We start from the raw sequence: 15,649 nt of genomic DNA on the forward strand, positions 1-15,649 counted from the left end.
GGTATTTGCTGGAGACACCATATATCAGTAAACATTTGTATGAAAGTAATTTTAAACTGATCTAAATCTAAAAACATGCATATTTAAAATAAGTGCAATTAAAAAAAAAATCATCATTTAACAAGATGAGGCTCAAAGTGTCACACACTAATAAACTATTTCATCCAAACCACCAGCAAAGGGTTCCTGAGCCTTTAAATGGTCTCTCAGTCTGGTTCAGTATAATTCACAATCATGGGGAAGACTGCTGACCTGACAGTTGTGCAGAAAACCATCACTGACACCCTACACATGGAGGGAAGGCCTCAAAAGGAAATTGCAAAAGAAGTTTTCTATTCTGCACAACTGTCAGGTCAGCAGTCTTCCCCATGATTGTGAATTATACTGAACCAGACTGAGAGACCATTTAAAGGCTCGGGAACCCTTTGCTGGTGGTTTGGATTAAATAGTTTATTAGTGTGTGACACTTTGAGCGTACAAAATTGAACCTTTTCACAATATTCTAATTTTCCGAGACCTTGGATTTGGGGTTTTCTTAAACTGTAAGCCACAATCATCAAACTTATAACAAATAAAGGCTTGAAATATCTCACTTTGCATGTAATTAGTCTATATAATATATTAGTTTCACCTTTTAAATTGAATTACTGAAATAAATGAACTTTTGCACGATATTCTAATTTTCTGAGGTTATTACTATTTATTATCCTTTATTTATAAGCGCCCAATTACAGAGTACATAAATAATCAAACAGTTACATCAGCAGATGACACTGGAATAAGTATCAGGTGGCAGAAGACTGCTGGATTTGGTACAGTTGAAGATTATTAAAGTAACACAAAGGATAAGCACATGAGGGAAGAGGGCCCCGCTCGTGAGAGTTTACATTCTATAGGGGAGGGGTAGACAGACAGGGGTGACACAGATGGAGTACATAGAGAACGTGGAACAGAGGGTTCGGATGAGATTTGGCTGGGTTTGGTGAAGAAGTGGTTCTTGAGAGCACGTTTGAAGTTTTGTAGAGAGGTGGAGAGTCTGAGGGGGGAGAGGTAGGGAATTCCAGAGAACTGGACCAGTACGTGAAAAATCTTGGCGGTAGGAGTAGGAGGAAGTAATCCGTAGGCAGGAAAGTCATCGTGCATTAGCAGAGCGAAGAGGACGGGTGGGAGAGTAAAGGGAGATAAGATCAGAGATGTAGATGGAAGAGGAGTGGGTGCGTCACCTGTAGTTGCTTAGAATAGTGCTAATCCTCCTGTGTGACTTTAAAGACCTGTTGTAAAGCTGCAACAAACATGTCCATTTTCACGTGTAAAAACGTCCTGTGTATGTAATTACTAGTCTGCCCTATTGTGCTCCAAGATGTTATTATACATTGTACATTTTCTTTTCAACATTTAGGATCCTTGCCTATCAGAAGCCCTCACCTTTTGTAGACATACGACAAGAAAAGGAGCACCAATCAGAACTGTACAAAAATGAGCATCTTCGGTTATTAAACTGTCACACCTTGTATTCAATATTATGTACACCAGTTTATCAGACATGATAATTACTCCTGCTGTTTTTCACGTTGTGTCCAGTGTGCATAGAGACATAGTAACATAGTATCTAATGTTGAAAAAAGACAATTGTCCATCGAGTTCAACCTATTTATGGTCTCCTATGAAGGATTATTTTGAATAAAATTTTGACTGATGTTGATGACTGCTGTTACGTTTTACCCCTCTTTTTTATAATAACCATAGTGCGTGACTATGCCCCGTAACCCTGGATATCCTTATCCATTAGGAATTATCTAACCCATTCTTAAAGGTGTTGACTGAGTCGGCCATTCCAACTCCCTCAGGCAGGGAATTCCAAACACGTATCGTCCTTACCGTAAAAAAGCCTACACGCCGTATTGTGCGGAATCTCCTCTCCTCTAACCTGAGTGAGTATCCACGAGTTCTCTGTGTTGATCTAACCAAAAACAGGTCCTGCGCAAGATCTGTATGTTGTCCCCTTATATATTTGTAGATGTTGATCATGTCCCCTCTTAATCTCCTCTTTTCCAGTGAAAACATGCCTAGTCTTGCAAGACTTTCCTCGTATTCCAGCGTCTCCATATCCTTAATTAGTTTGGTCGCCCGCCTCTGAACCTTTTCAGGATATCATTTTTGTAGTATGGTGCCCAGAATTGTACACAGTATTCAAGGTGTGGCCTCACAAGTGATTTATATAACGGGAGTATAATACTCTCGTCCCTAGCATCAATGTCCCGTTTTATGCATGCTAATATCTTATTAGCTTTCTTTGCTGCAGTCCTACTTTGGGTACTGCTTCTTAGTTTGCTATCTATGGGGACACCTAAGTCCTTTTCCAGTACAGAATCCCCTAATTTTACCCCATTTAGTAGGTAGGTGTTATTTTTGTTCTTGTTACCAAAGTGCATTACCTTACACTTGTCTGTATTGAAGCGCATTCTCCATTTCGCTGCCCAAGCTTCTAATTTAACTAAGTCGTTCTGAAGCGACTCAGCATCCCCCTCCGCATTTATAACTTTACACAATTTGGTATCATCTGCAAAAATTGACACCATGCTCTCCAGACCTTCTGTTAGGTCGTTAATGAAAATAATAAACAATAACGGTCCTAATATGTATATAACACATATGACAGCATATGTGGTATATACATAAAAAAACCAACCAAAATAATCTTAACCCAGGAGTTTCTGCCAAGTTACAAGAACAAAAGCTTTTCTGGAGTCCACAAAATAATTAGTTTCAGCACATTTTGTACCACTTCCAATTAATTAAATATGTAAATTCCTGCTTGGGATTTTGGGATTGTCTATCTCTGTTCAAAGACAAACTACATAATCAAAAATGCAGGAGAGGGGCCAAAGTGGATTAAGGCAGTAGAATTAGCAGGGCTCCAAGGAGACATTTCATGTCCTAAAAGGTACTTAAAGGGAAAGTATAGTCTTGAGAGAATTAGAGTAAGTGTGTGTGTTTGGTAAACTTCAGTGGATATACATGCACAGTTTTAAACAAAACACCAAAAAGTAATCTAACATCAGACAGAAAATACATAATTGTTATATTGCTCTATGAAATAAACCACCCTTATAGTGGGAGCGAGAGAGAAGCTCAACCCTTATAATTACCTTCTTCTACAAAAAGGAAAGTGCCATGCCTTCTAAAAGCGTACAGGTTTTATGGATGCTATTTTTGTCTATGAAGTGATATAGACATTTGGCAAATCATGTTCATAAATAGCAAATTTGACAATGCCACATGTCAACAGTTCTAGGTTTCTTTCCAATTGCTTTTAAATAATGAATCTCTCTGCACTGCAAATATCTTCTTTTAATAACTATAAATATGTAATACTCTCCCTTTAATTAACTTTTAACACTAACAGAATTACAGCAATAAGAATCCTGGAGTTCTGCCACATTGCAAAATATACAGCATCCTCTCTACATTAACAGAGTGAAAACATGCAAACACACAAGGAAGCACAGACAATAACATCACAGAATGCATAAACAAAGGAGGCTGGTGATTTTCGTGCTAAAGCTCTATTGATATTTCATAGGTGATTTTTCCAGTTTTCAAGCATCAGTATCTGGAATAAAATGGCACAAATTACAGTATATGGTAATCAACTTTATGACAGCAATACTATCTAAATATATTTTCAAATCATGTCACATTCATTTTAAGGCAATTTTCCCCAGTCTCTGGTCTCGGCTAATTTACATCAACCTGCTGTTACCAATAGTGTTTACCTGTGGTGAATGCAGCACTTATCTGTTAACAACTGTTTCCTAGTCATGCAAATATATTCAGGTCTGATGTGGGTGGGGATAGAACAACCTGCAGCAAATCAGATTATCGGACTGTTCAAATTTGTATATCCAACATTTTCCAAAGCCTGGCATTACAGTCCAGGTTTTAAGGATATCCATGCTTCAGTCCAAATGGTTAAATCAAACTGACTTGAAGTACTAATTAAGTCAACTGTGCTCAAGCATGGGGTATCCTTAAAACCTGGACTGTAATGGAGGAGTTTGGAAAACTCTAGTATTACTGTTTCGGCACATGACAGTGCTTAAGCGACTTGCCTCATAATGTTCACAAGAGGAGGACTGGATGCGCTGTCATATAAAAGGTAAGCAGGAACCACCAAACTGAGACGTAACATAAAGCAAGGCTTACCATCCCCCAACAGTGTGGTGATGTGAAACTTTTGTGAAACTCATCGAAGCACGGTGGCTTAGGCTTGGGCCACACATAGCGTTTTCGCCAACCCGTTTCGCAGGAAGGAGCCTGCACATGGTCTTCTATCTGGCCGTCTACACATATGCAGTGTCGGATCCAACCGCAGCATACTGTGGTTGAGCAGGATGACAGGATATCAGGTAGAACACATACACTGCTGTGTTCTACCTGAAATCCCATCCTGGCACTGGTCGGATCCTGTTCTGCGGCAACCGGCGTAAAGGCTATTGTGTGAATCCAAAAAGGCTCCTTCCTGTTGAACGGGTCCTGCGAAACGGGTCCAGCGAAAACGCTGTATGTGGCCCAAGCCTTAGTGGTAGTGTACATATCATTATCATGACTCCAACTAGGGCCGTATCTAGGCAGAATAGATGTGTTTGCATTAAATGTCAACCAGGTGTGATGATGTCTTCAAACCAGGTTGTTTCCATTGTGTTATTCACCCTATCCCAGCTCGGATGTTTAGATTTTGAAATACATACTGTATGTAGCCATGTTCAACTTTGCTGCAATGCGGCATGCTGCACGGAGTTGGGAGCATTCACAGACGGCGATCACTCCATTAATTCCTAGTTGCAGTCCAGCATGCCATGCAGCATGCCGCATTGCAGTAAGATGAACATGGGTACAGTATGATGGCATGGCTTACTGTAGTTCCTGCTCTGCCCCAGCTCTCCCAGTGTACAATGGATGACACCCAGTATTTGCCAATCATTTGTGCCACATCCCAGCAAAGCTATTGCCCTCTGGTATCAGGGCTGTGCATGCCTCCACAAGCAGAAAGTTCATATCAGGATGCTGGCTCTGTATGTGGAGGAAGTGTCCTGCAGCTGCTGCTGTTACTGTTACTACAGGTTTGTGTAATGTGGGGAGATTAAACTATACAATAAATTCATTACAGATCTTTTCCTATGAAATCCACAATAAAAAGCTTGCTGGAGTTTTGTGAGCTATTTTGTTTGTTAGAAATTGTGCCCACTGTCTCAGAGCATTGAGGTCATGGGTTCGATTTCCACCATGGCCATAACTGTGTGGAGTTTGTATATTCTCTCTGTATCTATGTGGTTTCCTCCAGGTATTGCAGTTTCCTCCCACAATCTAAAAAATATACTGGCTCCCAATAAAAAAAAAATTAACCCTAGTGTGTAAGTGTGTCCATGCACATTTGTTTAGGGCAGACTAGTTGGGCCAAATGGTTCTTATCTGCCATCAAATTCTATGTTATTATGTTTAAAAGCGGAAATTTATCTACAGCGGTGAACATCTCGGGTTGGGTCCCAGTGCCAGGGCAGATGGCGGCAGTTTAAACTTGGCACCGTTCGCAAGCCAATTGCGGCTTGCAGACTGGCAACCAATCAGAAGGACCAGCTGCAATTGGCTCGTGGACTGGGACCTAATCTTGGATCTACTCCTGCTTGGAGAGAAGAGCTAGGTAAGAGAGAGAGAGAACTGGGGAGAGGGGCTAGGGGTTAGAGATGAAGCAGTTAACGAGAGGTGCAGGGGGTGAGAAAAGGAAGAAGGCATGGAGCGGAAGAGGGAAACAGGCAATTAGAAGTGCAGGGGATGAGAGGGAAAAAGGGCCTGGAAGGGTAGCAGGGAATGAAAGTTGCAGGTGGGGGGGTAAGTAAAGGAGAATGATGAAGGTGATCAGACACAAAGGAGACCATGTAGGGATGAAGGGGGGGGGGGGGGGAGGGGGCGGGTGCATAACGTTTCCATATCCTCCTCTTTTAAATTCCTGCTTACAGGCACTGCTGGATGCTGGACTATCATACTGAATTTATATGGAAGCTTGATTTCGGACCTTCAGCTGTCCTGGCAGCAAAATATAGGGTTCAACCACTCAAGTCTTCTTACAGTGCCATGGAAACTTCTAACTCATTATCTGGTACTGGCCATATATTTTTATTGTATACTAACAACTGTAATTCTATGCTCTCATATGATGTATTTTGTGACTACTTTGTAAAATTGTCTAAATAGGAGAGAAAAAAAAAAGTAGCAGCCAGATTAGTAATCAGGTCTGTACAGAGGGCACAAATTGACCTTTGAGGTTGGGAGAAAATATAGCTCATCTCAATCTGAATAAAATGTTACTGTCTTCCAAAAGAACTGGATAGAGAGCTACATACACGGTTGAGTCATATTATTATGCTCTCCAGCTAAAAGTCAGTGTTACCGCTGTGTGCATTATGAACAGCAGCTATATGGGCTGAATTGTCATTTTAGACACGTCTGGTAGCCTCCAGGTTAATTTTGACGGTGAGCTGCTCCACTATAGCATGTCAGTCGTACCTCACGCACCTTTGTAGCCAATGTTCACCTCTCAAATCAATGGTACGTGGTGCTCAGCAGTTTGCACGCCGGTTATTCACAATGGTGCCATTTGTCCAGTCATGATACACCTTCACCACAGCAGCACGTGAACAGTTCACAAACTGTGCTGTTTCGGAAATACTGCCACCCTTGGCCCGAAAGCCATTAATAATCTTTTGCAACTCTGATAAATTGCCGCTTTTACCCATGACAGCAATGACTGATATGTGTACAGACGGCCTATTGCACACCTTATATACCCACCAAGCCAGAGCACGACATGTGACGTATTTCATGGGCTACGCGCTGCCAACATCAAATGTAGGAGCTGGTCATAATAATGTGACTCGACCGCATATATGCCTGGGCCTAAGGGGGATATCCTATTAGCCTCTGTAATTTACCAAGGCCAATAGTCCCGCCGGGGGCTATCTAATTATCCTCGATAAGCCGGCACGAGACGTGGTTTACCAGCGATTTTTTTCAATTGCCTCAGGCAGGCGAAGCAAAGTCCCCGGTAGCTGCCCCTTTTTTGTGCGAAAACGGGCTGTTTCAACCAAAAACACACACAGGTGTCACTGAACCTGTGTGTTTTTGGGAGAACTGTTTTCTTTTTTTTTCGGGTGATCCATTTCGGATAGCCTGTATTAAAAAAAAACAAAAAACGGGGCGTTTGTCAGACTTGATGTTTTAACGGGGATAATTGGATATCCCCCAAAGAGAGAATTGGCAGTATGGCATCAGAAAGGATATTGTACCTTTAGAAAAAAAATAAGATTTTAAACCTACCAGTAAATCTTTTTCTCCTAGTCCGTAGAGGATGCTGGGGACTCCGTAAGGACCATGGGGTATAGATGGGCTCCGCAGGAGACATGGGCACTACAAAGAACTTTTAGTATGGGTGTGCACTGGCTCCTCCCTCTATGCCCCTCCTCCAGACCTCAGTTAGAGAACTGTGCCCAGAGGAGACGGACAGTATGAAGAAAGGATTTTGTTAATCTAAGGGCAAGATTCATACCAGCCCACACCAATCATGCCATATAACCTGGAATATACGCAACCAGTTAACAGTATGAACAAAAAACAGTATCAGTCAAAGACCGATTCCAACTGTAACATAACCCTTACGTAAGCAACAACTATATACAAGTCTTGCAGATTTAGTCCGCACTGGGACGGGCGCCCAGCATCCTCTACGGACTAGGAGAAAAAGATTTACCGGTAGGTTTAAAATCTTATTTTCTCTTACGTCCTAGAGGATGCTGGGGACTATGGGGTTTATACCAAAGCTCCCAACCGGGTGGTAGAGTGCGGATGACTCTGCAGCACTGACTGAACAAACGCAAGGTCCTCATCAGCCAGGGTATCAAACTTGTAGAACTTTGCAAAAGTGTTTGAACCCGACCAAGTAGCTGCTCGGCAAAGCTGTAATGCCGAGACGCCTTGGGCAGCCGCCCCAGAAGAGCCCACCTTCCTAGTGGAATGGGCCTTTACCGAATTTGGTAACGGCAATCCAGCCGTAGAATGAACCTGCTGAATCGAGTTACAGATCCTGCGAGCAATAATCTGCTTAGAAGCAGGAGCGCCAACCTTGTTGGCTGCATACAGGATAAACAGAACCTCTGTTTTCCTAATCCTAGCCTTCCTGGCTACATACATTTTTAAGGCCCTGACTACATCCAGGGACTTGGAGTCCTCCAAGTCCCCTGTAGCCACAGGCACCCCAATAGGTTGGTTCATGTGAAAAGACAAAACCACCTTAGGTAGAAATTGAGGACGAGTCCTCCATTCCGCTCTATCCACCTGGAAAATCAGATAGGGGCTCTTGTGAGACAAGGCCGCCAATTCGGACACCTGCCTTGCAGATGCCAAGGCCACTAACATGACCACTTTCCAAGTGAGAAATTTCAATTCAACTGTTTGAAAAGGCTCAAACCAGTGCGATTTAAGGAACTGTAACACTACATTAAGGTCCCATGATGCCACCGGGGGCACAAAAGGAGGCTGGATGTGTAGCACTCCCTTTACAAAAGTTTGGACTTCCGGGAGAGAAGCCAATTCCTTCTGGAAGAATATAGACATGGCCGAAATCTGTACCTCAATGGAGCCTAACTTTAGGCCCATATCCACTCCTGTCTGTAGAAAGTGGAGAACACGGCCCAAGTGGAAACCTTCTGTAGGAGCATTCTTGGCTTCACACCAAGATACAAACTTTCTCCAGATACCGTGATAATGTTTCACCATCACTTCCTTCCTAGCCTTTATCAGAGTAGGGATGACTTCTTCCGGAATACCCTTCTCCGCTAGGATTCGGTGTTCAACTGGCATGCCATCAAACGTAACCGCGGTAAGTCTTGGAACACGCAGGTCCCCTGCTGCAACAGGTCCTCTATGAGAGGAAGAGGCCACGGATCTTCTGTGGGCATCCCCTGAAGATCTGAATACCAGGCCCTTTGAGGCCAATCCGGAACAATGAGTATTGTCAGTACTCTTTTCCGTCTAATGATTCCCAATATTTTTGAGATGAAAGGAAGAGGAGGAAACACATAGACCGACTGAAACACCCATGGTGTCACCAGGGCGTCCACCGCTACTGCCTGAGGGTTCCTTGACCTGGTGCAAAACCTCCAAAGCTTCTTGTTGAGGCGTGATGCCATCATATCTATTTAAGGAAGCTCCCAACGACTTGTTAACTCTGCAAAAACTTTGTGATGAAGTCCACACTCTCCTGGATGGAGATCGTGTCTGCTGAGGAAGACTGCTTCCGAGTTGTCCACTCCCGGAATGAATATTGCTGACAAAGCGCTTACGTGATTTTCTGCCCACCGCAGAATTCTGGTGGCTTCCGCCATTGCCACTCTGCTCTTTGTACCGCCTTGGCGGTTTACATGAGCCACAGCTGTGACATTGTCTGATTGAATCAGAACCGGTAGGTCGTGAAGAAGATTCTCCGCTTGTCGTAGGCCGTTGTAACCGCCCCAGGAGAGACACCCTGGCCATGGGGGACAGGGTTATCTTCTGATGTATTGGAAGGCGAGACCCGGACCACTTGTCCAGAATGTCCCACTGAAAAGTCCTCGCCTGAAACCTGCCGAAGGGAATGGCCTCGTAGGTCGCCACCATTTTCTCCAGTACTCGAGTGCATTGATGGACTGACACTTTTTTTGTTTTAATAGGTCTCTGACCCTGTTCTGGAGTTCCTGGGCTTTTTCCATTGGGAGAAAAACCCTCTTCTGTTCTGTGTCCAGAATCATGCCTAAGAAAGACAGCCGAGTTGTTGAAACCAACTGTGACTTTGGTAGATTTACAATCCAGCCATGTTGCTGCAGCACTCTCAGGGAGAACGACACGCTTTTCTGCAACTGTTCCTTTGATCTCGCTTTTATCAGGAGATCGTCCAAGTACGGGATAATTGTGACTCCTTGCCTGCGCAGGAGTACCATCACTTCTGCCATTACCTTGGTGAAAAACCCCTGGGGCCGTGGAAAGCCCAAACGGCAACATCTGAAATTGAAATTGACAGGCCTGTACAGCGATTCTCAGGTACGCTTGATGAGGATAAATGGGGACATGAAGGTATGCATCCTTTATGTCTAGTGACACCATAAAATCCCCCCCTTCTAGACTGTAGATCACTGCCCTCAGCGATTCCATCTTGAACTTGAACCTTTTTAAGTACAGGTTCAGGGATTTTAAGTTGAGAATGGGTCTGACCGAGCCATCCGGTTTCGGTTGCCCCAAATAGGGTTGAATTGTACCCTTTTCCCTGTTGCATTAAGGGAACCCTGATAAACACTTTCTGTAGACACAGCTTTCGAATTGCAGCCCACACTATCTCCCTCTCTGGGGGATACTTTGGTAAAGTCGATTTAAAGAATCGGCGGGTAGGCACGTCTTTGACTTCCAGCTTGTAACCTTGGGACACACTTTCCATCGCCCAAGGACCCACATCCGACTGAACCCAGATGTGGCTGAAGAGTCGAAGACGTGCCCCCACCGGAGCGGACTCCCTCAGTGGAGCCCCAGCGTCATGGGGTGGATTTAGTAGAAGCTGGGGAGGACTTCTGTTCCTGGGAACTGGCCGTAGCAGGCATTCTTTTTCCCTCTACCCTTACCTCTGGCGAGGAAGGAAGAGCCCCGACCTCTTCTGGACTTATGCGACCAAGAGGACTGCATCTGATACTGCGGCGTTTTCTTTTGTTGTGGGGGAACATAAGGCAAAAAAGGTAGATTTACCCGCGGTAGCGGTCGAAACCAGGTCCGCGAGACCTTCCCCAATTAAAAGCTCACCCTTGTAAGGCAAAATTTCCATATGCCTCTTTGAGTCGGCATCACCCGTCTATTGGCGGCTCCACAGCATATATAAGACTGCGTCTTTGATGTGACCTAAGGTCAATAAAATGGTATCCCTATATAGGGTATCAATATCAGCTGATAAGGTATCTGTCCAAGCTGCTACCGCGCTACAAACCCAAGCCGCTGCTATTGCCGGTCCGAGCAAAGCCCACGTATGTGTATAAATTTTTTAAGGTAGTTTCATGCCTGCGATCCGCAGGACCTTTTAGTGTCGCCATGTCCAGGGACGGTAGGGCCACCTTTTTGGACAAGCGTGTTAAGGCCTTGTCGACCGTGGGTGATGATTCCCACCGTAACCTGTCCTTTGAGGGGAAAGGATATGCTATAATAATTCTTTTGGGAATCTGCAGTTTTTTGTCTGGAGTTTCCCAAGCTTTTTCAAATAATGCGTTCAGCTCCTAAGATGGGGGAAGCGTTACCTCGGGTTTCTTCACCTTAAACCTGTGTACCCTCGTGTCAGGGACAGTGGAGTCATCTGTGATATGCAAAACAACTTTTATTGCAATAATCAAATAATGAATACTTTTTGCCACCCTTGGGTGTAACCTTGCATCATCATAGTCGACACTGGAGTCAGAATCCGTGTTGGTATCAGTGTCTACTATTTGGGACAGGGGACGTTTTTGAGACCCTGAAGGGCCCTGTGACACTGTCACATCCTTGGATTCTGCTTTGTCCAATCTCTTATGTAATAAATTTACATCTGCCTTTAAAACATTCCACATATCCAATCAATCAGGTGTCGGCATTGCCGATGGAGACACCACAATCATCCGCTCCACCTCCTCCTTAGATGAGTCTTCTGCTTCAGGCATGCCGACACACACGTACCGACACAACCCCACACACACAGGGATATTTTTATGGAGACAGATCCCCAATAAGGCCCTTTGGAGAGACAGAGAGAGAGTATGCCAGCACACACCCAGCGCCACTGACACCGGAAATAGAATTCCCAGATAAAACAGCGCTTTTCTATAATATATATATATAATCACATTATATACACTCACTGCTGCTAATAAGTGCCCCCCCCCCCCCCCCCCTCTGTTTTGCCCTGTGTCTTCAGCAGGGGAGAGTTCGGGGAGCCAGCTCCATGCTGTGGAGAAAATGGCGCTTTCCGTGCTGAGGGACCAAGCTCCGCCCCCTCACCGGTGGGCTTCGGTCCCGCTCATTTTTACAATACTGGCAGGGGTTATGATATATAGTGCCTCTGTAGCCTATATATGTATGTTTGCCAGCCCTAGAGGTTTATTGCTCCCCAGGGCGCCCCCCCCTGCGTCCTGCACCCATCAGTGCCTTGTGTGTATGTGTGGGAGAAATGGCGCTTACCTCAGTGAAGATCTGAAGTCTTCTGCCGCCTTGAAGTCTTCTTTTCTTCTTATACTCACCCGGCTTCTATCTTCCGGCTCTGCGAGGAGGACGGCGGCGCGGCTCTGGGACGAACTGCGGGGTGAGACCTGCGTTCCGACTCCCTCTGGCGCTAATGGTGTCCAGTAGCCTAAGAAGCAGAGCCTATCACTTAAGTAGGTCTGCTTCTCTCTCCTCAGTTCCACGATGCAGGGAGCCTGTTGCCAGCAGTGCTCCCTGAAAATAAAAAAACCTAACAAAATTCTTTTTCAGAGAAACTCAGGAGAGCTCCCCTGTAATGCACCCTATCTCCTCTGGGCACAAGATCTAACTGAGGTCTGGAGGAGGGGCATAGAGGGAGGAGCCAGTGCACACCCATACTAAAAGTTCTTTGTAGTGCCCATGTCTCCTGCGGAGCCAGTCTATACCCCATGGTCCTTATGGAGTCCCCAGCATCCTCTAGAACGTAAGAGAAATATTGTTTGATGCCCTTGATGATCAACTGACAATATATTTTAGGTTCAAATGTGGCTCTTTTCAAACTACTGTACACCATTATCCTGCAATGGCAACACACAGTGGTGTATCTATAATGGGTGCAAGGTGTGCAGTGGAAATGGGGCCCACACTGCACCCATTTTTGGAATACATGCCCCTCCAGAGTTCCACGACTGCGGCAGCATAAGTCACTGGGAAAATGAGGCGGTAGCCATTTTCCTGGCATTTTGCGCAATCACAGTAGGAAGATCACTGGGAAAATGGCATTGCGCACGCAAACTAGTTTCTGGCAGATCGCTAGGGTCTCCTAGTGAACCTAGTGCTCATAAACTACTGCCCTGCAGGCTAGAGAAGAGGGGGGCTCCGATGGAGATTCACACGGGTCACCTACTCTGTAATATGCCCATGGCAACACAACTTATTACCTGTAATAATTAGGTTTGAAAGGACCATTTTTGTTGAGTCCAAGGTATTTGGCTTGGTCATCAGTTAGCTCAGTTAGATGGGCATCAAAGGAAGGCAGGTGCAAGCTGGCAACATATTCATCTGAAAACAAAATAAAGGAGAGATGTTATTGGCAACAATATATAACTTCTACTGGAGTGCTGCAACATCCAGGGACATAGGGCCTGAATGTTCATTTTTCTTGGTAAGCTGAAGTCCATCTCGGGGACACCCCATTACCTCTGGGTATATAGTGTGGGGTTTGAAGTCTGGCACTAAAATAGTTAAAAAGCTGTCTCCTTTCCCCTATATAATCCCTCCCTCTCCAACAGCACCTCAGTCAACATTTAGCAAAGCCATATGGAGAAAAAAACAGAATGAACTGTAAACTAAACCACCTGTAACAATAACAAGTAAATTGACAAGAAAACATAAAAAGTCAAGGGAGGGAGTGTCCCCAATAGTGTGTCCCCCAGTTGGACTTCTAGGAAGGGATTTTACGATGAGTAAAAAAAAAAAAATAATTCCTTTTGCATCTCCATCTGGGAGATGCACTATTGCCTCCAAAAGTAAGTTATTGGAAGGTGGGAGCATCCAAACCTGCCCCTCTTAGAATTTTATGACCACACGCTCCAATCGCATGGAAGCGGTAGAACTTTGTAAAGTGTGCAGGGATGACCAAGTTGCTGCCATGCACATCTGCTACACTGAAGCGCAATGCCGCACAGCCCAAGATGCTCCAACAGCACAAGTCGAGTGGGCCCAAATAGAATCCGTAACAGAAATATTGGAAGACAAATATGCCTTACGAATGGCAGAAATTACCCATCTAGAGATGGAACCCTTTGAGGCTGGCCAGCCTCAGTTGGTGCATCAATCAACACCAATAAAAAATCAGTACATCTCATAGCAGAAGTACGGTCAAGATCAATGCGTAAAGCACAAACATTCAAAAGCAAGCAAAAATGAACCATCAGCAGATGCCGTAGCCTGCTGAAATGATGGAATAACAAGGTCTTTGTTTATATGGAAAGCAGACACAACTTTAGGGAGAAAGGAAGGTTTAGTGTGTAGGACCAACCGATATGAATGAAATATAAGAAGTGGAGGCTTACATGAGAGAGCAGTCAATTCAGATACTCTTCTGGCCAAAAGAAACACAACCTTCAGAGTGAGATATCGCAACTCCACAGACTACAGTGGCTCAAAGTGAGCCTTCTGTTATGCCTCCAATACCATTAGAACCGTAAAATCAAGATTTAGGGAACATAAACTTAATATTGAGAAATTGCAGATCTAAGTTTCACAACATTTCTCCCAGACAGGTTCATGAATACGAAAAGGGGCGGAGACAGATTTTATAATTTTGCCTGTGAGAATCTGTCTGAATATTCAAATTACATACCCTTCATCATAACGTCCTTAATGTGACCCTAGATTACAGCTGTTTAGATTAGTTGATTTGCCCCGTCATCGAGCCCAGCCTGGTGATGTATGGGTGGCTCTAAGTGAGGGCCGCCTGTCACCATATTCTGCTTACCCTATTCTCACCTGGGCTTGGCTATGTGTTTCTTGGGTTGGTCTATTCCATGCAATCCCCTTAGGTGTCCAAGTGATGGATGCATTGCGAGGAACGTCTGTTGCTGCACCCCCTGCATCTCTCCTTTACAACAGGGGGGTGTCGAATCTGAGAGACCTCATGGTCACCTTGTTTTGTTTTTACATTTTATATATATATATATATATATATATTGTAAATGGTTGTATGGAGAGCGCTCTTATCACGTAGTTATGTCTCTTTAGCTGTTCTTTCTCTCTAGGACAGTCCTTCAATTTTAGCTTTGATCACGAGAAGATGGATATTTCTGCAAAATACCCTCTCACCAGATTCACCCTTTGATCACGAGAAGATGGATATTTCTGCAAAATACCCTCTCACCAGATTCACCCAGATAACAACATCACTCGTTAGTTAAAAACTTCCTTGAGATTTATTGTTGATAAAATCTTCTTATTTTTAAATGAATGACTCTTACATTAAATTTAACATTCGTGGGATAAGATCTCAATGGCACTGCTGTCTACCCCAGCCGGGGAGGAGCTCCTATGACAGCCCGTCCAACCCACAAAATGGTAATTCACCCAACGCGTTTCGTCTAACAGACTTCCTCAGGGGTGTTTTTTATATGTAAGAGCGATGTCTTATGAGAAAATAAATGGGACCAATCCCATATAGTTTATCCCACTTTTAAATCCTATAATCAGTAGGGACCAGTGTAGAAAATTCCAGCTTTCTATTGGCTAATTTCCAGAACCGTTTGGACTTGTTATAAACAGCTTTTATCTTTTATTAGCTGCAATCCTGGAGCTTGTGTCCACTGAGAGTGAGGACAGCACAGAGGACACACTTATGGAG

General features: G+C 44.2%; 1 protein-coding gene across 4 annotated transcripts in view; it reads right to left on the bottom strand.

The window, feature by feature from the left end:
- Window positions 1–458: 458 nt before the first annotated feature.
- AHCYL1 (adenosylhomocysteinase like 1) overlaps window positions 459–15,649 on the bottom strand; it is a 905,485-nt gene continuing 890,294 nt past the window's right edge. For 2 of the 4 annotated variants that reach the window (XM_063955029.1, XM_063955028.1), the window contains exons 16-17: window positions 13,215–13,335; window positions 459–3,613 (exon numbers count right to left, since the gene is read on the bottom strand). In XM_063955029.1, the coding sequence (XP_063811099.1) occupies window positions 3,607–3,613; window positions 13,215–13,335 (128 nt within the window). In that variant the 3' untranslated portion in view covers window positions 459–3,606. Of the gene's footprint in view, window positions 3,614–13,210; window positions 13,336–15,649 lie in introns of those variants that run through there. The other 2 variants (XM_063955032.1, XM_063955031.1) reach the window with 1 other exon arrangement.

Source organism: Pseudophryne corroboree, chromosome 2 (assembly GCF_028390025.1).
Source record: "Pseudophryne corroboree isolate aPseCor3 chromosome 2, aPseCor3.hap2, whole genome shotgun sequence".
Classification (NCBI taxonomy): Eukaryota; Metazoa; Chordata; class Amphibia; order Anura; family Myobatrachidae; genus Pseudophryne; species Pseudophryne corroboree.